The sequence below is a fragment of the Mauremys mutica genome, chromosome 8 (assembly GCF_020497125.1).
Source record: "Mauremys mutica isolate MM-2020 ecotype Southern chromosome 8, ASM2049712v1, whole genome shotgun sequence".
NCBI lineage: Eukaryota > Metazoa > Chordata > Testudines > Geoemydidae > Mauremys > Mauremys mutica.
In genome coordinates this window covers 81,309,862-81,332,542 of record NC_059079.1, presented here as the reverse complement: position 1 = coordinate 81,332,542, position 22,681 = coordinate 81,309,862, and the positions used below count along the sequence as shown (strand labels likewise).

The window sequence follows — 22,681 nt, the reverse complement described above, 5'->3', positions numbered from 1 at the left end:
CCGACCTGCCAGTGGCTTACCCTGACGGGCCGGGAGCCAAAGTTTTCCAACCCCTGAAATATAAGGTCGGCTTATGAAAAGGTCATACAGTTTTTGCTATTCTTACCTATCCATTTTGGGGGGTCGGCTTATAAACGAACAGGCTAATGAACAAATATATACGGTACTTTAGCAGTTACTAGTAGAAGAATCCCATTTTTTATTTCTGGTTTCACACAAACGAAAACATACAACATAAAGAAAGATGAGCTTCCTGGTTATGCTAATCCATTTAAGTATTCTCCTAGTATTTTTCCCAAATGCTCCTTTTAGGTAGATGAGGAATTATTTAAAGAAATAAACAAATAATGGGGAAAGAGGGGAGAAGGAAGTTATTCCATTAAATCACATAGAATGGATGTAAAACTTCAAGACTTAGTGCTGACATTTTCTTTCTAGAAGAACAAACTTTAGCTAAAACAATCGTCATTTAGTGTGTCAGATTATGCACTTATTATTTTGTAAGTAACTTTGTTACTATCTGCTACTTCCCAGACATTTCCATGAACACAACATACAAAATCACCACCTTTGTATCCTTAACAGTGTTTTATATTTCAAGATCTGTTTTTCTAAGGAGCAGATTACAATCTCAATGTGAATCTTAACTTCATCATTTCAATTTCAAGCACAGTTTTGTAACCAAAGACAAACTATACATTTCTCTTATAAGAGTGAATCCTGAGTTGTCAAAAGTTAAGTCAATGGGTAAAAAAGCAACTCACTTGTCAATAATTAAGGCAAGGCCTCAGTTGCTTTAGCACAGCAGACTTCTTTGTTCTACGTATGTACACAAAATTAACTACTCTCCATGCCAATTTTGACAGAGGTGTTTTCCCACTCTATGCACTGTTATACAACAGCAGACCCACTCAACCAAAAAAAATGAGATTGGGGTTACCTTCATGCATAGAATTCTACACAGACCCTGTTATATATTATAATACATGGCCAGTGGCCTTGTAAATGATGGATTTAAGATTATCTAAATCTTTTAGATCCATTTTATTTAAATCACTAACAAAAGCAGCAAACCAAGGGCCTTATTTTCTACTCAAAGTCCAATTTTAGACCTCTGGGACTCCACCAATATCAGTGCCATTAAATTAGTATAAAGCAAATGTAGCTGTATAGATAATCTGACACAAGGAGTTCTATTCTAATATGGAAGTGCAGGGCATTTATACTATGGCAATTCCCAATAGTGCTGGCTATTAAGACAATCCATCACCACTAATCTAATTAGATTAGAGAAGTCATCCTGAGAACATCAGAAAACAAAGTGAGATAAAATTTAGACCTGACTAACTTTGCCTCAGTGGCTAGCTATAATATAAATTATTTATTGGTGGTTACAGTTTTCTTAACAAATTATTGTTAATATCATTCTGAATTACAATAAATCATGGATACCAAGGTTTTAATCTAAAACTCAGCTCTGTTTTAAACTATTCTTAACTCAAATTAATGTCAAGTGTTTTGTTCATTCTAGCCACATTATTTCTATGTCATTATATAAACACAATAAAAAGGATGCAGAAAATAAGGCAGAAAAATCTTTAGTTCTTGAAGTCAACATGTATGCAAAAAACATACTTACAGCCGTTCGAGTTGCTTTAGATCCTGAAATGCTCCACGCTCTATCATACTGATTTGATTTTCTTCCAAATGCCTATAATTAAAGAAATACCAGTTGACAATGATAATTTAATAGAATGCCTTGTACAGACAATATTTTATTCTCCCACTTCTCTACACGCTGCTTGATTTAAAGTGCCGTTCACAGCAACACCAATGACAGTGATAGTGACAGACTGGTGAAAGCCCCCTCTACAGAATGGCAGTGTTTTTTTCCATGATCACTTCTACCACCATCAGAAGATAAAATTTACAGTCCAAAATACATATCACTGGTAGTTTTTGCATGGATGTAAACTGCATCCTGATTACCAGGGCTAGTAACCACATTATTGGCTTTTAGTTTTTATAGCCAAAACCCATTAAAATTTTGCAATTAGTTTATTATAGGCCTGATTCTGCCCCCTTAGTACTTTACTCTTCGCACTTCCAATCATTTTAATTTTATTCAGTGTAAGTAAGGCTGGAAGCCCATAGTCAACATCAGAAGATTAATGCAGGGTAAATAATCCAGACAAAGCATTAAGTGATAAAGTGCATGTACATAAGCATCTGCATGGGATTTCAGACTCCTTCGGAAGTTACTGAGCAGTTCCTATTCAGTGAGACTTCTCCAAGGGTGCAGGAGTGCCAGCTGTCTGTGACCACTGAAGACAGTCAGTCTGCATCACAGGGAATGGGAAAAGCTACCAAGGGAAGTGCTCAGGCAATCTGTCCCTTTTTCACATGCTTGTCTCTCATTTCCTCCCATGAGACAGGGCATAGGTGGGGATGAATCAGCTGAAGAGATTGGAGGCAAGTAGAAATGCCTGGAATAGTCTTTATTTACCATTACGTGGAATCCCACGGAAATCCTGAAATTTATCACTGAGTGTTGTACTGGGGGGGGGGAGACTAACTGACAGGTAAGTGAAGCCCCCACTCCAGATATGATCTGCAGTGCTGTGACACATGGCCCTGGCACTTGGATTAGCTAGGGGATGGGGAGACAAGAGAAGAGGGCTTCTCCACGCCTCACGGAGCCGACTGGCTAGAGGGCTGGCAGGGAATCCTGCCTATATTTCCTGCCACCATATTTCTTGCCACACCCCTTGGCTTGAAGTGGTTTTCTTCATATACTGGGTTTACAGTTTGGTTCAATGGCTCTCAGCACCCCCACGATACACATTTTTCCAGTGCCATTGCCTGCCACCAGCTCCTTACCAATTGGAGGACGGAACTGCCATTGGAGAAGGGACTGTGTGGGCAGACAGGGCACAAGTGGCTGTTGCAGGGGCACAGCATGCCAACAATCTGAGCTCAGGACTGCGGGGCAGGCCCATGGAGCAGTTGGTCTCTGTGGTCATTATGAGCTTGCACCACACGTGATCATCAGCCAGAGCCCACAGGAAAGGCAGCACCTTGATCGGTGACTGATGGACTGGATGCTAGGGGCATTTGGCCTGTGTTTGCTGATCAGTGTGATTGATAGTCACTGAGAAAGGTGTTGAAGTGCATGCTGGGTGAATTCCTGCCTCTCCAAAGTGTCGTTCCGGGTGGGGGGGGTCTCCACTCCAAGTAGTTTGAATCCAACTACACGCGTACACACACACACACACACACACACACACACACACGTAACATAGATTATGCCAGATTTTAACTGTATTTAACATGAATAACTCATATGGTACAATTTACCCGATATTTTGAACAGTACACATAGCATAGCAGTCAGCAAAAGAAACATTTACCAATAGTCACACTGCCATGTCAATAAATGTTATTTTAATAAGGACCCCCATAGAAATAGTGAGAGCTGGGATATAAGCCAACAAACTTTATATGGCTCCAAGCAGCAGAAAAGTCTTGCTGTAGTAGTCTCATCCTGCAGGCGAAGTCAACAAAGCAGGGAAGTAAGTCTTCTAATAAATTTGACCTTTTTTTTATTTAGTTGTAGAATAGTTATAAGAGTTTATGCCATATGTTTTGAAGGAACAGTGGAAGATATTTGTATTTTCATCACAACCATATTAAGCATCTGCCCATTAATTCACAGTGTTAGAAAGTTCATGCTCTATTTATCTCCTAGCATCTTGTAGGACTTTAAGGACTAAGATAATTGTACAAAAGGTGGTGTAAAAGTAGTGTGTTAGCTACAGAGGGCAAGTGGGTGAAATAGGAAGATTTTCCCTCACTTTCACTTTTAACTTACCTAAACCTACACTTCTCACAGGTGCTTATTTGGGGAAAGAGAGAGTGGGAAAACCACCTCTGACCTCCTCTTTTGTGCAATGCTAAGCACAAGTGGTTTTTGTTACTGGTCACTTTATAGGGCTTTTGCTTGAGGGCAATAAACTAGCTTATAGACTTCTTGTGAGCTAAATGGGACACAATATGGAATTGCTGTTCTCCCGTTAGTTTGGGACACATGGAATTATACAATGCCCAGCCAACAGAAGCTGGGTACTGAATTTTTCCTCTATATAATACATTAACAAAAAGAACAGGAGTACTTGTGGCAGCTTAGAGACTAACAAATTTATTTGAGCATAAGCTTTCGTGGGCTACAGCCCACTTCTTCGGATGCTGTAGCCCACGAAAGCTTATGCTCAAATAAATTTGTTAGACTCTAAGGTGCCACAAGTACTCTTGTTCTTTTTGCGGATACAGACTAACACGGCTGCTACTCTGAAACCTGTCATTAACATTAACGTTACCTTCCAAGAAAAAAAAAAATCAGCAAGCCAGTTAAAGAAAACCAAATATGAACTCACTAATAAGACTGGTCTGGTTATTAATACTGCTCAACTCCAGTTGCAACTTTGCAATGCCACAGTGCCCCTATGATCTTGATTCATATAGCGCCCAATCTAAACCTAACCGAGACTAAGGCTATGTCTACACTGCTGTGTAACTATATGGTATGCCATGTAGCCGCATCTCACACCCCAACCAACAAAAGTTTTAATGACAAAAGAGAAGTTTAAACATAGCATAAAATCAACGGTAATCTTACTATTTAATCAACAGTCATTGGGAAAGGCCCATACAAGTTGTCTTCAAACTTCACTGAACCACTTTCACTAACTTCTGCATCAATTTGTGGCTTATATACCTCCCCTCCATTATTTATGTTTTACTAAGACATGGACCACAAACTATTGGCATTTGCATTAGTGACTATACATGCAAATACTGGATTCACACCTCCGTTTCGGCAAAGCTCTGATCTGGATAATAACTTCATTATCTGACCGCAAAAGTTTTATTAATCCGAAGTTTATCCAGATTATCTGGATTTAGCTCTGCAAATCTGGTTGGGAAATCTTGGGGGAAAAAATAGTGTCCATTAGATTTTAAGTGCTTCCCAGCTATCCTGAAAAGTTTGGAAATATTCGGGGGGGAGGAGCAGGGAATGTGGCAGGAAGGACTTCAGGTTCAGGATTTCATTACTTCTCTTTGGTCCCAGCCAGAGTCATAGATCTAACAAAATGACAATTTACTATACTTTTTCAAAGTCCAAAGTTGAATGGCAGGGGCACTTTTCCCACTCTTATCCAATTATACTTCATTGCTGTGTGATTCCTCTACTAAGTTCTCTCCAGTTATGCACACTTCCATCTCATCCGAACTATTTATATATATCTCCCAGTAATGCAACTACGTCAGCAGCAGTGACATGCTGGTTTTGAAAACTCAAATCACCAACATTTGTACTTTTAGACCCTGCTGCCCAATTTATTTTTTCCTCTAGAAATAAATATTTGTGAATAATTACACTATAAATCCTTTGTAGCAAACTTAAATGAAAGCAAATTAAGTTAATGGTGATAATTTAAAAGTTTCACATCATGCAAAATAGAACACTGGCCTTTTGTAACAGTTCAGTCTTAATATGGAGCTATGGAAAATAATTTCTACCCCTTCGACTGATCATTTCTTTTCAGGAATATGATTGGACCCGCAGCTGCTACAAGTGACAGCAGTGACTATTGTTTTTAATCATTTACATTCAGCCAGGAGGTATGGACTGTTTCCTTACAACTGTCAACTATTCCTTAGTCAACTCAAAGTTACCTGGCAGCTGCCATATGTTCTGTATGGGAATACACCCTAAACCATCCCAAAATGGAAAGATCCATTTAACAGTGGTTTAAGAGTGATAAATTGGTTTAACTGAAGTACAATTCATTCTACAGTGCAAAAAGAAAAGTTTTAATCACAATGTTGATTAAAAGCCAAGCAGAAAAACACCAACGAAATATAAACTCCAAATAATTTAAAATCAGTGTTCTCTTGTACTAAGGCACGGCATAAAGCTATAATTAATGCTTTAGTTATGGAAACTGTACAGGGTGTCTGATGTGGATGCTATTTCTCGACTAGAAGATGTAAAATAATTCTACAGTACATAGAGAATCAGCAGCACACATCTTTCCAGGCGCTTATTTTTGGAGGCTAATGGTCCAATGTAGCATTTTGAAGGCCAAGCTAGTTTTATACTCACAAGACACGAAGATTCTTCAGCCCAGTAAAGTCCATCTTGGTGATTCTTGAGATATTATTTCTGTCTAAGTCCCTGCAAAGAAAAGAAAACAGAAATTCACGTTCAGGCACTTTAGTAGCCGCACAAAACTCTGTTTGAAGAGAATGCAACTTGTTCACCTGGGCATTTGTTTGTCACAGGGGTTCTCAAACTGGGGGCCGGGACCCCTCAGGGGGTCACAAGGTTATTACATGGGAGGTTGCAAGCTGTCAGCTTACACCCTAAACCCTACTTTGCCTCCAGCCTTTATAATGGTGTTAAATAAATTTAAAAGTGTTTTTAATTTATAAGGGGTGGGTTGCACTCAGAGGCTTGCTAAGTGAAAGGGTTCACCAGTACAAAAGTTTGAGAATCACTGGTTTATCAGCACTCAAAATTGTACAATTAGTTTTCCTATTAAAATCTAAAATGAGTATGAGTATATAAAATGAGTAAAGATTTACTAATACTGATGAATTTTGCTTCCCCCCAGTGATGTTACTTGTAACTAAGTATTTTGGGAGAGATGGGGAGGAAGAGAAAAGAGTGGGATTTTCAATGCACCTTAACCACATTGCACTTCAATAGGAGGTGGGTGTTTAACTCCCTTAGGCTGGGATTTTCTAAAGAGCTGGAGTAGTTTTAACAACGAGTCACTACACTGTACCTGATCCCACTCCATGGATTCACTCAGTGGTTGCGTGCACTAGCCACTCTTGGTAGTGTGCTCTGTTTGCCAAAAAGTCAAGAAGCCACACGGTAGCTACTCTAAACACTGATCTGACTCTAGCTTTGGCAGAGTCCCATGCAACACTTGCAGTTACTGAAAGTAGTAGAATTTAACAGGGCTAGCAGAATGGAAAGGTACAAAGGCTCACACCACCATCATCTAATTGCAGCTTCATTTCTCCCAAAGCCCTTGTGGGCAGTCTTATAAAGCAAAAGCCTTAGTGTGCTCCTTGGGGCTCCTCAGACATTCTCTCCGGCCCATCTCTCCCTGAGATGAAAGCAGCACTGGCTTTCAAATCATACTAGCTACAGCTTCCCATACAGTGTTCTTCGCGGCCCCATCTGCCCTGTACTTTTATCCAGACAGGCAGCTGCCTCATACCTCTGTTTGCAAGCTACAGTAACTCCTCACTTAACGTTGTAGTTATGTTCCTGAAAATGCAACTTTAAGGAAAATGATGTTAAACTAATCCAATTTTCCCATAAGATTTCATGTAAATGCGGGGAGTTAGGTTCCAAGGAAATTTTGGGGAGGCAGACAAAAGCATTATATACTGTACAGTACCGTGGTTGGGAAGTGCCCCTGGCTTACCCCACACAGGTATAGCCCGCTGCAGGCAAGGACGATAGGAAGCACCTTGTGCAGCAGCAGCGGCAGCTTCCCCCCAGAAGAACAGGCGCCAACTTTGCCAGGGGATGCTCCAGGCCCGCCTCTTCCAGTCCCCGCTCCACTCCACTAAATTTGTTAGTCTCTAAGGGTACGTCCATACTACCCGCCCGGGTCGGCGGGTAGCGATCGACTTCTCGGAGTTCGATATATCGCGTCTCATCTAGACATGATATATATCGAACTCCGAACGCGCTCCCGTCGACTCCGGAACTCCACCGCCGCCAACGGTGGTGGCGGAGTCGACGGGGGAGACGCGGATTTCAATCCCGCACCGTCAGGATGGGTAAGTAGTTCGAACTAAGGTAGTTCGAGTTCAGCTACGCTATTCGCGTAGCTGAACTTGCGTACCTTAGTTCGAACCCCCCCCCAGTGTAGACCAGGCCTAAGGTGCCACAAGTATTCCTCGTTCTTTTTGCTGATACAGACAGGAGCAGCGCCAGGGTTTTTGGTGCCCAAGGCGGGGGGTCCTTACACGCTCCCGGTCTTCAGGGCACTTCGGCGGCAGGTCCCGGAGCGAGTGAAGGACCTGCCGCAGAATTGCCACAGAAGACCCAGAGCGCGGAAGGACCCCCCCCGTTGCCGAATTGCCGCCAAGGGCGGCAAAATGCCACCCCCCCAAATCCTGGTGCCCTGGGTGACCGCCTAGGTCGCCTAAATGGAAGCACCGGCCCTGGATACAGACTAACATGGCTACCACCCTGAATAGAATATCTTAATGTACTTCATGAACAGCGTACACAATTCTCCATTGCTGTTGAGTTTTTATGAAAGAAATTAAGATAGGGATGGAGAACAGTGTCTAGATATGGTTGGTTAAATACATAAATGTTATGGGTCATTCTTTAACTCCTACCTAGTGTGCAAGTTTCCCACAATCCTAGCATATCAGGCTCTCTTAAGAAAACAGGGCAACCAGATCCTTGCACTGACAGAAGTCAATTTGTGGCAGAGAAACTCCAGCTTTGGGGGATCAGAATTCTCCCTAGTTTCTCCTAAGAATGACTCCTGAGATGAAAAAATGCAAACAAAGTATCTTCTTTTCTGTATTAATACGAGAAGAGACAAGGTGGTTGAGGTAATATCTTTTATTGCAGTGGTTCTCAACCAGGAGTCCGGGGACCCCTGGGGGGCTGCTAGCTGGTTTCATGGGATCCGCCAAGCAGGACCAGTGTCAGACTTCCTGGGGCCCAGGGCAGAAAGCCGAAGTCCCACTGCATGGGGCTGAAGACTGGGCCCCTGAGCCCTGCCACCTGGGGCTGTCGCAGAAGCCTGAGCAACTTAGCTTCATGGTGCCCCCTGTGTCATGGAGCCCTGGGCAATTGCCCTGCTTGCTACCCATTAACACCAGCCTTGGCTTTTATATGTAGAAAAGTAGTTATTGTGGCACAGGTGGGCCATGAAGTTTTTAATAGCATGTTTGGGGGGCCTCAGAAAGAACAAGGTTGAGAACCCCTGTTTTATTGGACCAACTTCTAGTACAGGGGTGGGCAAATTTTTTGGCCCAAGGGCCACATCTGGGTATGGAAATTGTATGGTGGGCCATGAATGCTCATGAAATTGGGGTTGGGGTATGGGGTGGGGTGCGGACTTTGGGGTGGGGCCAGAAATGAGGAGTTCAGGGTGCGGGAGGGGGCTCTGGGCTGGGACAGGGGGTTGGGCGCGGAAGGGGGTCGGGGTGCAGGCTCTAGGTGGCGCTTACCTCAAGCAGCTCCTGGAAGAAGCGGCACGTCCCCTCTCTGGCTCCTACATGGAAGCGCAGCCAGACAGCTCTGCACCGTATGCAGGCGCCACCGCTTAAGCTCCCACTGGCTACGGTTCCTGGCCAATGGGAGCTGAGGGGGTGGTGCTTGGGCCAAGGGCAGTGCGTGGAGCCCCCTGGCTGCTCCTATGCATAGGAGCTGGATGGGGAACATGCCACTACTTCTGGGAGCTGTGTGAAGCCACGGCACGAGCGGAGTGGGGCAAGCCTCTGACCCCATTCCCTGGCTGGAGAAGGGAGCTCGAGATCTGGATTAATACGTCTGAAGGGCCAGATACGGCCCCCGGTCCATCATTTGCCCACCCCTGTTCTAGTATAAGAATACTCTAACATAAGAAGTAAACCGCAGGACAATCTTGAAGCCATGAAATTTTGAACTGACCAAAGAACACCTGCATCGTTTATCCTTTAGAAGGTTCAATGGGAGTATTCTTCTAATACAAGAACTAGGGGTCACCAAATGAAATTAATAGGCAGCAGGTTTAAAACAAATAAAAGGAAGTTCTTCTTCACGCAGCGCACAGTCAACTTGTGGAACTCCTTACCTGAGGAAGTTGTGAAGGCTAGGACTATAACAGTGTTTAAAAGAGAACTGGATAAATTCATGGTGGTTAAGTCCATAAATGGCTATTAGCCAGGATGGGTAAGGAATGGTGTCCCTAGCCTCTGTTTGTCAGAGGATGGAGATGGATGGCAGGAGAGAGATCACTTGATCATTGCCTGTTAGGTTCACTCCTTCTGGGGCACTTGGCATTGGCCACTGTCGGTAGACAGATACTGGGCTAGATGGACCTTTGGTCTGACCCGGTATGGCTGTTCTTATGTTCTTATGAGAGGAAGAAGACTAATTTAAAAGCATATATTTCAACCCAATAAAAACTGCTTTCTGTGGAAAAGGTGAAATCCTATTTGAAAACTGTGTTAGATTTTAAGTTAGAGCCATTTAGCCATATAGCCATTTAGTGTCTGAGATCATGACCATAAAAGATAATGCAGGAGAAACCTCTTGCAAAATCCCTGGTTAAAAACAAGTCTTTCATAGTGGAAAAAAGTAATGCTAAATTCTGGGTTAAGCTTTTTTATTATTATTATTATTATCAATGTAAATGTTCACAATTGTCCAAAATTATGCAGAGATTAGACAATGGGGTGGGGGTCCGAATTATTTATGACAGTAGACACTGATGCTTTATAACCATTAACACAAATTGTCCACATCACATGACAAAAGATTAAAAGTAAATATCCTTAAGTCAAACTCTGATTCTCAAGCAACATTTTTCATACTTTGCGTATCTGTAACTTCAGTTAATTAATTTCTATGGACCTATTTTTTGTCAGTTTATGTGTGTGTATGGAGAAATCAATGTTAACCAACACTTATCAATAAAAAACTAGTCCATCCACTCCTCAACAAAAGCAAATAATATTTTAGCAGGATTTGTAATGGTTTAAGCATTACACCAGAGAGACCACACAAAACCACACATTTCTAACATGAAACCACATTCCTTGACAATCTGTGTAATGAATACTTTGTAGTGCCCAAATTATATTGACTCCAATGTCACGTGTCAAAATGGTCTACTACCAAACTAAAGGAATAACCCACCTTTTAAGTAGAAATTTTGCATTATAAGCATACACAATATTCGTTGATGGAAAAATTGTACCAAATAGATTCCTGTACTAAAGCCGTTACAGTTTAACAGCAAAGCTAGGTGGTGTAATGTGACATTATTGACATGAACTGTGACTGTATTAATCATTGTTGCAACCAAGATCCTATAGTTGCACCAAATATTGTACAAAGGAGGTCTAGTAAGGTGTCTATAGAAAGGTTGTAATTTGCTTGTTATGATTATGCTGTCTGTATGTGTGTATCATTTTTGTATTTGAAGTTATGAATATTGGCTATGTACTTGTATCTCAATGTGTTTGATTCTAAGTAGCCTCAGTGAAGCATTTGGTCAGCTTCTTGAGAATGGGCACTTACTGAGAATAGTCCTATCAAGAAACACTTCACTGACAATGGACTTTGGGAGATGCCAATCCACATCTGAGCTTTCCTGGGAATGTTCAAACTAACATGTAAACAGTGGCATCGGCCTGCAAAAAGCTGAATCATTCATGGACGTGTGACTTGCCCAGGTGGCTACAAACTCCATCTTGTTGCTGTGATTCTGCACAAAAGAACAAAGGGGTTTCCACCCACAAGAGAGAGAATATAAAAGGCCCTGGAAGCCTCTCCATTTTGTCTTCAGTTGGCTCAAGAGATGGCCTCTCCACCCCAAAGAAATGCCTGAAAGAAAGTGGGACAAAGGACTGTAACTATGGGGGTGTGAGTGATTGCTGGACCCAGGCCATAAACCACAATGCTGGTCTGAAAAACATTAGGCCCAGAGTAGGAAGGAGTCTAGTCTGTGAAAGAAGCTTATTGGGACATCTCTGAGGATGAGATTTACCTGTATTCAGTTTCCTAATGTATTAGGCTTAGACTTGCCTGTTTTGTTTTATTTTGCTTGGTAACTTACTTTGTTCTGTCTGTTATTACCTGGAACCACTTAAATCCTACTTTTTACATTTAATAAAATCATTTTTGCTTATTATTGAACCCAGAGTTAATAACTAATACCTGGGGGAGCAAACAGCTGTGCACATCTCTCTATCAGTGTTATAGAGGGCGGACAATTTATGAGTTTACCCTGTATATGCTTTATACAGAGTAAAACGGATTCATTTGGGGTTTGGATCCATTGGGAGCTGGATGTCTGGGTGCTAGACACAGGAGCACTTGCTAAGCCCTTTTCAGTTAAGTCTGCAGCTTTGGGGGCATGGGTCAGACCCTGGGTCTATGTAGCAGCAGATCAGCATATCTGGCTCAACAAGACAGGTTCTGTAGGCCCAAATTGGCAGAGAAAACAGGCTCAGAGGTAGTCTCAGCACATCAGGTGACAGTCCCAAGGGGGTCTCTGTGACCTAACCCATCACAGTGTAATAGCATAGAATCATAGGACTGGAAGGGACCTCGAGAGGTCATCTAGTCCAGTCCCCTGCACTCATGGCAGGAGTAAGTATTATCTAGACCATCCTTGTCTAACCTGCTTTTAAAAATATCCAATGATGGAGATTCCACACCTCCCTAGGCAATTTATTCCATTGCTTAACCACCCTGACAGTTAGGAAGTTTTTCCTAATGTCCAACTTAAACCTCCCTTGCTGCAATTTAAGCCCACTGCTTCTTTCCCTATCCTCAGAGGTTAAGAAGAACAATTTTTCTCCCTCCTCCTGGTAACAACCTTGTAACAGCATCTCATCAGTTCCATGACTACAAGTGGATCAATAAAGGGTTATGATTCTGTGAGCTGTTTGCAGGAGGAAAAACAGGGTAAAGAAATCTCTGTGCTTCAAATTTCTCTCTCAATAAGCAATGTCTCTGATATGGACAGGGCTTTGGAACAGAGCCCGGAGCAGCTTTGAAGCAGTGGAGCTTCAAAGGTTTTTGTCTGGAGCTGGAGTGGAGCCGGAGCACAGCTCCAAAGCCCTGGATATGGAGGTTATTGACCACCAGCTTCCATCTTTCCCGCTTGTGACAGAGCTGTAAAACTTCCACTCTCCTTTAGATACCAATCTACCTGGAGACGTTTCCAACATAACTGGGTTTCTTTATCCTCTTCCTGGCTGGCCTGTGATCTTGCCTGCCAGTATGAGTGCTGGATTCGAGTGACTCTGCAATCAGAGAGCTATCTGTCCACAGAAAGATGGTATTCTTTTACCTAGGGTCTCAAGTAGTTATCCTCTTTTTAAATTCAACCTTCTGATCACCTAATGCAAAATCAAACTGAGTACCCTGGCCTGAGCTAATTATGAGATAAGGTCAATTCCAGAACAAAAAGTACCTGCTGGTCCTCTATTCCTCAATATAAGTCCTAGTTGTCTCTCTCACATGGAAGAATAAGTTCTCAGTCTGTTGAATGAGCCTTCTCTTCCCAAGCAAATCCCCTTGGATGGCTGCAATTCCCAAGTCTGCAAACCCAGCTTCCTCTAAGCATACACTAGTGTCCCCTTAGTGAGCTGTGTCACAAGGTAATCACTGGTAGGCCAGAATGACCTGGCCAAGACAAAAAGGGTGAGAAGTGTTAAACCAGAGATGCAGCATTTCTGAAAACAGACATCAGTATTTATTTCACCTGCATATATTTTGTTGCCTTCATTGCTATTACCTCATAAATTTCTCCTTGGTCAGTGTGCACCAAGTCTTTTTCCTTTTCTGGCAAGCCCAAAGTCACTATACAAGACAAACCCCAGCTTTCATGACCAAATTCATACCCTTTTCCAGGTACTGCTTCTTCTCCAACTTGGTCCTATCTAGGGTTGCCAGGCATCCGGTTTTTGACCGGAACACCCGGTCAAAAAGGGACCCTGGCGGCTCCGGTCGGCACCATCGACCAGGCCACTAAAAGTCCGGTCACACCAGGGGCCAGGGGCCAAGGCAGGCTCCCTATTTGCTGGTTCTGTGCGGGTCCTGGAAGCACACGGAGCTTCCCTGGCCACCCATGGGCCTAGGGGCTGCAGGGACCTGGCAGCTACTTCGTGGGAGCCGCGGTAAGCACTGCTAGGACCCTGCACCCCCTCCTGCACCCAAACACCCTCCCAGAGCCTGTACCCCCAGCTGGAGCCCTCACCCCCTTCCCACACCCCAACCTCCTCCCCTAACTCTGAGCTCCCTCCCAGTGAATGTGAGTGAGGGTGGGAGAGAGCGACCGACAGAGGGAGGCAGGAAATGGAGCAAGCAGGGGGCGGGGCCTCAGAGAAGGGACCAGGCCGGGGTGGGACAGGGGTGTTCGGTTTTGTGCAATTAGAAAGTTGGCAACCCTGGTTCTGTCATCAGTGCTCTCTTCTCTGGAGCCATTTTTCCTGGCACTCCTTTAACAGCACACTTCTCCTCATCCCAGAGTTAGAAGAGAGTCTGTATTGTATAGTGGCCCAGACCCCACTCAGAAGACTTTGTTAAGGACTAATAGCCAAGGCTCCCATCCCCCACGAGAATAGTGAGTACCAACAGCTGGACCACACTCTTCCCTAGGACAGGCACAAAGTGTGGGATTCAAAACGGGGCCCAGGCTGACTTTTAGCTGCCCTGCCACCAAGTGGAATTTACAGCACTGAGTTAGGCACCCAGGCTCCCTATACAGTGTATGGGGAGAGATAGATGCCTAAAAAGGAGATTCAGGTAGTGGGAAACTGCCAAAGATACCAGAAGGAAGTGCTGAGGAAAGGGGTGTGGCAAAAACCCCTCTCCTCAAAACGGGATTCAGACCCTAACTCTGGACCAGAGGGAGGTGGCTCCCTTCCGTTGGGATTCACTGCCATAAACTCTCTCCTGGAGTTTGACACCTAAGTCAGCTCAGCCCTTTTTCCAAGACAAAATGAGAAGAGGCAGTAGAGGCGATGCCCTTCCCACATTAAGCTCAATATCCCAGTGGCCAGAGCTCCCACTCTGGATGTTTGAGACTCAGGTTCAAATCCTCCTTTTACCTGATGTGAAGCAGGAAATTGAATGCTGGTCTCCGACCTCCCAGATGAGAGCCCTAGCCACTGGGCTATTGGGTATAAAGGGGGGGGCACCACAATCACCTCCTCCAGCTGTGGTGTGTGGAGCCTGATCCAGCAGCAGGGGCGGCTCCAGGCCCCAGCACGCCAAGTGCGCTTGGGGTGTCAAGCCAGTGGGGGCGCTCTGCTGGTCGCCGTGAGGGCGGCAGGCAGCCTGCCTGCCGGGCTTGGGGCGGCAAAATGCCTAGAGCCGCCCCTGTCCAACAGACATGCTCTACGGCCGCTTGTGAGCATGTCTACTGGATCAGACCCTGCAGGAGAGAAGCACAGGGAAATTACTATGTTGTGAATCTCACTGGGGCTTACGCATGAATTAGGCATCAAGCTGCTCAGTGATATTGGTGCTGAGCCAGCTGTGCACATGCTTACAGCAATTTAGATGCCATGGGGACTTTTCCAGTGCAAACTTAGGCACCTAGGGAGTTTAGGCTCCTAGAGGTTAGGCAAACCTAACCAAATCCCAACCAAACATTCTACAGTTGCTTCCAATCCAGCTTCTCCAAGGGCTTGCATTTTTTCTTCCTTCTTCTCAAGTGACTGTTTACTCCATCACAATCTGACCTCTGCCTCCTCTCTTTGTACACAGTTTCCTGCCTATCAGCTGCCAGAGCAGAACTCGTCCTGCAGCCTTGGCTCTTTTCACTGGGAGGAACAATCAGAAGCCCCACCGCCCACATGGACCATTTAGTGCTTAGTGCCCTGACCCAGAGTCAGTCTTGTACACTCTACTGCAAAAGCGGAAGAACATTGCAACCAATGTTCTCTTTATGCAATGTAATTTTGGGATTCTTAAGCTGTGTTAGACTCATAGACTTTAAGGTCCAAAGGGACCATTATGATCTTCTAGTCTGACCTCCTGCACAACGTAGGTCACAGAATCTCACCCACCCACTCCTGTAACAAACCCCTGACCTATGTCTGAGCTATTGAAGTCCTCAACTTGTGGTTTAAAGACTTCAAGGTGCAGAGAATCCTTGTTACCGTATGTTGGTGATTTATCAGTTCATGCACTTGAGTTTCATCACTTGCCAGGCAACAGTGCATTCTTGTCCTGCTAGATAAATTTCCCTCTGTAATTCACTGACTTTCATGGACATTGGAGCTGATTGAGTAGTCACATTACTTTTCTTTTAGCTGACAAATGACTGTTTTCTTAAACAATGTGTTCATTGTTCAGCCAGGTCTACATTAAAGATGTGCAAGCTTTTTGTAAGCAACTGTGCCCAGAAGAAACTCTCCTGGTTTCAGCTTGTTATTAATTTGGATTAGGTTCATCAACAGGATTGCAGGGGTTCATGAGCCATTCAGTTAATTTAGGCCAACCTATCATTTCAGATGGCAATTGTTTTATTGCTTGCTTTCAACAGCAGCTCTTGAAACTTTGTGCTAACACAGACATTCAGGTGTGATGAACCCCTGACAAAGCCAAAGAGATGGCATGAACTCCTGCTAGCCAAATCTAATTAGTTTTTCACTGTTATCCATGGTATACAACAATACTGCTTTGTATGCTAGTGATCTGCTACTGGAATTTGTGGGAAAATAGCATTTTAGGTTTCCTTTATAAAAAGCATTGTTTTAATCCATAATCAATTACTAGAATAAACAAAAAAGGAAACAGGATGCACCCCTGCCTTACACCTGTCTTGATGCTGAATGGTTTACTCAATCCATTTTCCATTTTAATGTAGCATTTTGAGTTGGCATAGAATGCCTTCATAATGTTAATTTTGTTGGAATCTCATATTGTTCCACAATTTTCCACATTCTTTCTCCGTTTACACTATCAATTGCCTTTTGAAAGTCCACAAAATTGATGGCAAGACTTCCTTGGAATTCAACGGTGTTCTTAATAATCCTTCCCAGGGTGAAAATAGCATTTGTGCCCAATCTCCCTTGTCTAAATCCAGATTGTTGTTCACATACAATGGTATCCATCTTTCCTTTCATTCTGTTCAGGAGGACTGCCGCTAATATTTTTCCTGTGACAGACAGAAGTGTTACTCTCCTCCAATTTGAACAATTGTTTAGATCACCTTTTTTTGGTAACTTGATGATGATACCAAGGATCCATTTTTCCAGCACTTTCTCCTCCATCCATATTTTGTTGCACAGCAAACAAATGACTGATTCCAAGTCTTTGTCTCCATATTTAAGCATCTCTGGATGAATGCCGTCCAAACCAGGTGCCTTGTTGTTTTTCAGCTTCTGCAATGCTTTTTTTTGTTTGTTTGTTCTTCTTTGATTTTTACCTCAGATACATCTAGATCTAGATCTAATGGTTTATCACTGTTCAATTCCAGTCTTGTAATTGGTTCTGGTTGGTTTAGCACTTCTTTGAAGTGTTCCACCCATCTATTTCCTTGTTCCTCCTGTGTTTTCAAAATTTCTCCTTGTTTCCCTTTCACTGGGACACTTCTGAATTTTGATCCATATCCTGTTAACTGTTTCAGGATTGTGTAGACTGTTCTTGTATCATTTTTCCCCCCTGCTTCTTCAGCTTCACTAGGCCTTACTTTCTATCCAATTTTGCTTATCTTTTTTTCATTGTTTCTTTACTGCTTTGGCAAGGTTCCTGCAGGTTTATTGTTTCTTCAGTTGCATGTTGTAGTAATAGAGCCTAAAATAGAACAATTCAAGGCTATTTGATCTATATTTTGCTGATTACATCACTCCTATCAGTGAAAATGCCAATGGACTACAAAAATGCACAAACTAAGTAAAAGTAGTAATGGAGAAGATTGGTTTGAGATACAATGCAAAGAAATGTAAAGTCATGTTAATGGGGACTATAAGAAGAGAAACTGGAGAAGGTGGACAATTTTACTTATCTTGGAAGTACCATCTGCCAAGATGGTACTAGCTCCGAGGAAATAAGAAGAAGAATTGGGAAGGCAAATGCTGCATTTGGAAGACTCAAAAACATCTGGCAACTCAAAAACATCTCCCTCAAAACAAAACTGAACATGCACAAAGCAACTGTTATCGCCATCACAACATATAGCAGTGAGACATGGGAACTTACCAAGAAAGATATGCAAACGCTGGATACATTTCATCACAAATGTCTGATAAGACTATTGGGAATAACATATAGAGATAGGAAGACGAATGAAGAAGTCAGAAAAATTACTGGACAAGGCACCATCTCACAAATAATCTACAAAAGAAGACATCTGTGGCTGAGACACGTGCTGAGAATGGAAAAAGAATGCTTACCAAATACCGTCCTTAAGACCGCAAATAACATGGAAATGAATAGTTCTGAACAACATCAAGCACCTCAACATGAAATGGGAAGATTTGGAGAGAAGGACAGTTGACAGGCAAGGATGGCAAATGTGGATAGCCCAATGTGCAGCAAAGCATGGGATGAACTAAGGTCTACGGTAAGGTCATAAAAAACTTGGTAGGTGACTGTAGGATCACTAGCAGGTTCCAGCTGCAAAAACCTAAACCTTAACCTCTAATCTTCATTGGCTTTCAAATATATCAGTATACTTCTGAACTGGCAAAGAAATGTACACTAGAATTTGTACACCAGGTCTTTTAGTGGTTATACCAAAGTACCTTTCAATGGAAATTCTTTAAATCAAGCCATTCCAAGACACTTGGAAAGTTATATTGCAAGTCTAAAGAGTCTTTTACTTTATAATTAACAAGTTCTCCATTTTTTAAGCACAGATTCATGCAGAAAAATATATGCTCATTATGGATGAATATCTCCTCAGGGCAGAAGTCCTACATCTGACTGGCATTCAGGGCCAGCTACTCTTTTGCACTATGTTAAATTTCACCCTGCATGCACAAGAGCCCTGTTAATATTGTGTGAAGTTACATGTTCAGAGAACACTATCCCATATAACTCATGATACAGGAAAGCTGGCAGTCATGAGCCAAGCTGTCCTCTCATGGTTCATAAGTTACCACTACTCATCTTTACCCACAGGAGATTAGATTGAGGTTGTGACCCACACCAATTTTAGAAAGGCTGCTGGTTCTTATGACTCTCTGGGTTAATCTATTTTTCTTTTGGTATGGAACATATGAAGCAGGGCAGTATAAAAACAGTATTAACTTTTAATATAGGTGTTGTGGAAACTTGATGCAAACAGAAACAAACAAACAATGGAATGGAATGATTTCCGCTGGAACATAAACATGGATTGCAATGGCATGAAATGCATATTTTGTGTGAATACCAATGAAGTAAACTCCCACTGATCTGTTACTTTAAAGGATGTTTTACCCATAAACATCTCCCCCCATGTTTTAATAACTATATAATTTGATACATATTTGGTAAATATGCTGAAAAATAAATCACACAATGTGTATACTTATTGCAAGCAGCAAAACAAAGCAATTGGAGCAAACCCTGCTCCAAACAAAGAATTCTTCAGAGTTGCTTAATCCTACATTCCTCTTTGAAGAGAATTTAGTGAACTCAAGCCAGACATGCAAATAATATTTTAAAGTGTCTCCAAGATTCTATGATGCATGCCATAATACATCTTCCAATAGCATTAGAGCTACATACATTTTTCTATACTCCAGCACAGTTTGAACAACTTTTAGTTTACAGTTACTCTTCTGTGCCACTCAAACCCTTCAAAAAGTAAGTTGTGAATCTGTTCTTCCAAAAACCCCAGCCTCCTCTTGAGAATTATATAGGCACATCACTGGGGAAGTAGACTCATTTGTCACAGTATTAAATGTGTGTGCGCGCAAGCATATTATATATATATATATATATATATATATATATATATATATATATATATATATATACATATATACACACACACACACCTCCCATAATTAATTAAAGGGAACAGATTGAAGTCTTTCAGCTTCTATTCTCAATACTGCCTTGCAAACCTGATCTTGTGCAAATACACCTCTACCTCAATATAACACTGTCCGCGGGAGCCAAAAAATCTTACCGCATTATAGGTGAAACCACGTTATATCGAACATGCTTTGATCCACTGGAGCATGCAACATCCCCCCCCCCCCCCCCCCCGAGCACTGCTTTACCACGTTATAGCCAAATTCGTGTTATATCAGGTTGTGTTATATCGAGGTAGAGGTGTAATTTAACCTCTGCTTACCTCCGTAAAGTCACAGTACTTTGTGTGTGAAGGGTTAGAATTGAGGTTTAAGAAATACTTCAGATGAAATGCCATACCAATTTCTCATATTATGCAATGTTAAACAATAGTCAGGAGCAAAAGATGGTCACACCTGGAATACATGACTTAGGGCATGTCCACACAACAAAATTAAGTCAATCTATCTTATGTTGGCATACAGCTGCCACAGTAATTATATTGCTCATGCATACACTTCGCTCTTTGTGTCAGCGGTGCACATCCTCCCTCACCAGAGGCACTTCTACCGATTGAACTGTCCGTGTGGGGCATTGTGGGATGGCTTCTGAAAGCCAGCAACAGTCAATGTAAGTCTACACTGAAGAAGTGTCAACCTAACTACATCAACTTTGACCCTATACTTCTTGTGGAGGTGGAATTATTAAGTTGGTATAGTGGGCGAGTTAGGTAAGCAGAGCTGCCTTCCATCGACCTAACTCTGTAGTGTAGACCAGGGCCCAGTCTTGAGTTCAGATCACTAAGCCATCCTCACACTGAACGTGTGAAATGTATATATAAAGGAGTATCTGGTACTTCTCCTGCCCCTTCACAAGCACACTTATGGTGGATGCAAAAGGCATGCAAGCTGTTAGCAGACCAATGGGAGCATACTTCCACACATGCCTCCTGTCACAACCTGTTCCCAGTCCCATTTTCTGGATGGACTCCAGTCTGTTGTAATTAGATGCAACAACTGAATCACACATGCTTCTAAACATCCCCCATCTGGGTAGTGACTGATCACTGATCCTAGCTCTGAGCATCTCAGGTGCATTTCCAGATGCAGATCCCATGTCTGGACACCTTTCTGAGGCAATGGGGCCCTGCAGTGTGTCTGCCTAGACCCTGGTATCAGTGCCTAAGTCCTCCAGAGCCCCCAGTTGCTTAAACATATCCAACCCAGAGTCTGGTTTCTTAATTATACCCTTCATGGACAACGTGGCAGTAAAGCAAGGCAGATGGCCTTGCCCAGGAATTTAACCACAGGAACTTTCACTCTTACAAAGCAGAAGAGAGAGTTATAGATCTATGGAAAACAACAAACTCTGAAACACAAACCCCCCCAAGTCTAACCTCAACACCTAAGAGTCCTAGGTTTGGTCCAAATCCAGAGGCCAGGCAACCCTTCCAGCCTTGTTGGCTAACAGATTTCCTTTTGGCAGTGGAACGGCCCTCCTGGCTTAGAGAACATTCTTCTTTTAAAACATTCTTTCACCTTTTCTGCCCATTCACTTCTACTTAGAGATTTCCAAATACCAGCCCCACTCCCTTTTCCCCACTGGCTTCTAGGCAGAGTCGTTCAAAGTCCCTGGCCCTAATAAAGGGCTTTAGAGTGCCATTTAAAGGGAGAAGGCCATAGGTTCCCCCCGCCCTCCCGACTCTCCTCTTCCTCTCTCAGGTGCCCCATTGCCACTATTACCCGAGCAGCCTGACTCCCCTGGCCCAGGAGCCCCTAAATCTAACCCCTCCTAATTTGAGTAGCATTGCAACCTGGTACAAACCTGAGTAGTCCGGCGACCCCTTGGGCCAGGTCACAATGCAATTCACAAAATTTGGCCAAAAGTGGCACAGTGTCCTGGTGTGCAGGGGGTTGCCTGGCTGGACCCCCAGCTCTGCAGACTACGGTCCTAATGACAGCAAACCATTAATAGGACAGAGCCACTGACTCAGTGTTGATGGTCCTTGATTGCTTTCTCTCAACTTCCCAAACATAGTCTCTCCACTGGATGTTAAGTTCCTGCTACAAAAATCAATTCTTGAAGTCACACTGAAGCTACATTCAAGATGGAGGTTAAAATACAACATGGCGGTCACAAAACCACAACAACAATTCATATCTCACACTCTGTCTCATCTCCCACACAAAGCAATAGCAGGTTAGTTTCTGTTTAAATTCAGTCTTGTACAAAACAAGCTATATAGACATCTGCAATAATGCCAGCCATACTCAAGGGTTAACCTCTTGCATCTGCCTCTGGAGTGTGATTGCCCATGAAAATCAGAACCTGCTGTTAAATTCTGTCACTGCCATTTAAATTTCTAAGATATTGTCTGGTAGCCATGAGATTAGATTTGAGTCTTCTCTACAGTCACATCAGGAGCCCTTAACTAACTAGGCCATCCCTACAATTAGTGCATTTATAATACCATCCTTTAGTAGCACATTTTACTCCTCCTTTTGGAAAACTTCCTTGGACTGCTCAGTATAGTCAATGCTGTTGCTGTTTTAAAATTGAACATGAAGACAGTTTCTGAGCCCCTGTTGCTTCATGTTTGTGATTGATTGTACCTCTCAGCGTTAAGCCCCCTGAGTTCTATAATGGCACCATTTAAGTAAACTTTTCCTGGAAGGAAGCAAGTTACCTCTTTATTGGTCTGTTTCTTTACACTTTACACTTTGAGAAGCTGTGATAATAAACTAAAATACAACACAAAAATAGCCTAATCTCTCAGGACATGAAAACACAAAGGGTGAAACTTTCTTAAGTTGATGGAGTTTTGCCATAGACTTTAAAGTGGGTCAGGTTTCCACCAAAGGTGTAAAGAAGGCACACACAGAGTTTGATAACAAT

The 22,681-nt window shown here is 42.9% G+C and overlaps 1 protein-coding gene across 1 annotated transcript in view; it reads right to left on the bottom strand.

Annotated features, from left to right (window-relative positions):
- Window positions 1–22,681, bottom strand: part of SLIT3 (slit guidance ligand 3) — a 768,837-nt gene that overhangs the window by 722,523 nt on the left and 23,633 nt on the right. Inside the window, exons 2-3 of the mRNA XM_045026794.1 lie at window positions 6,167–6,238; window positions 1,640–1,711 (exon numbers count right to left, since the gene is read on the bottom strand). Coding sequence (XP_044882729.1) covers window positions 1,640–1,711; window positions 6,167–6,238 — 144 coding nt within the window. The remainder of the gene's footprint in view (window positions 1–1,639; window positions 1,712–6,166; window positions 6,239–22,681) is intronic.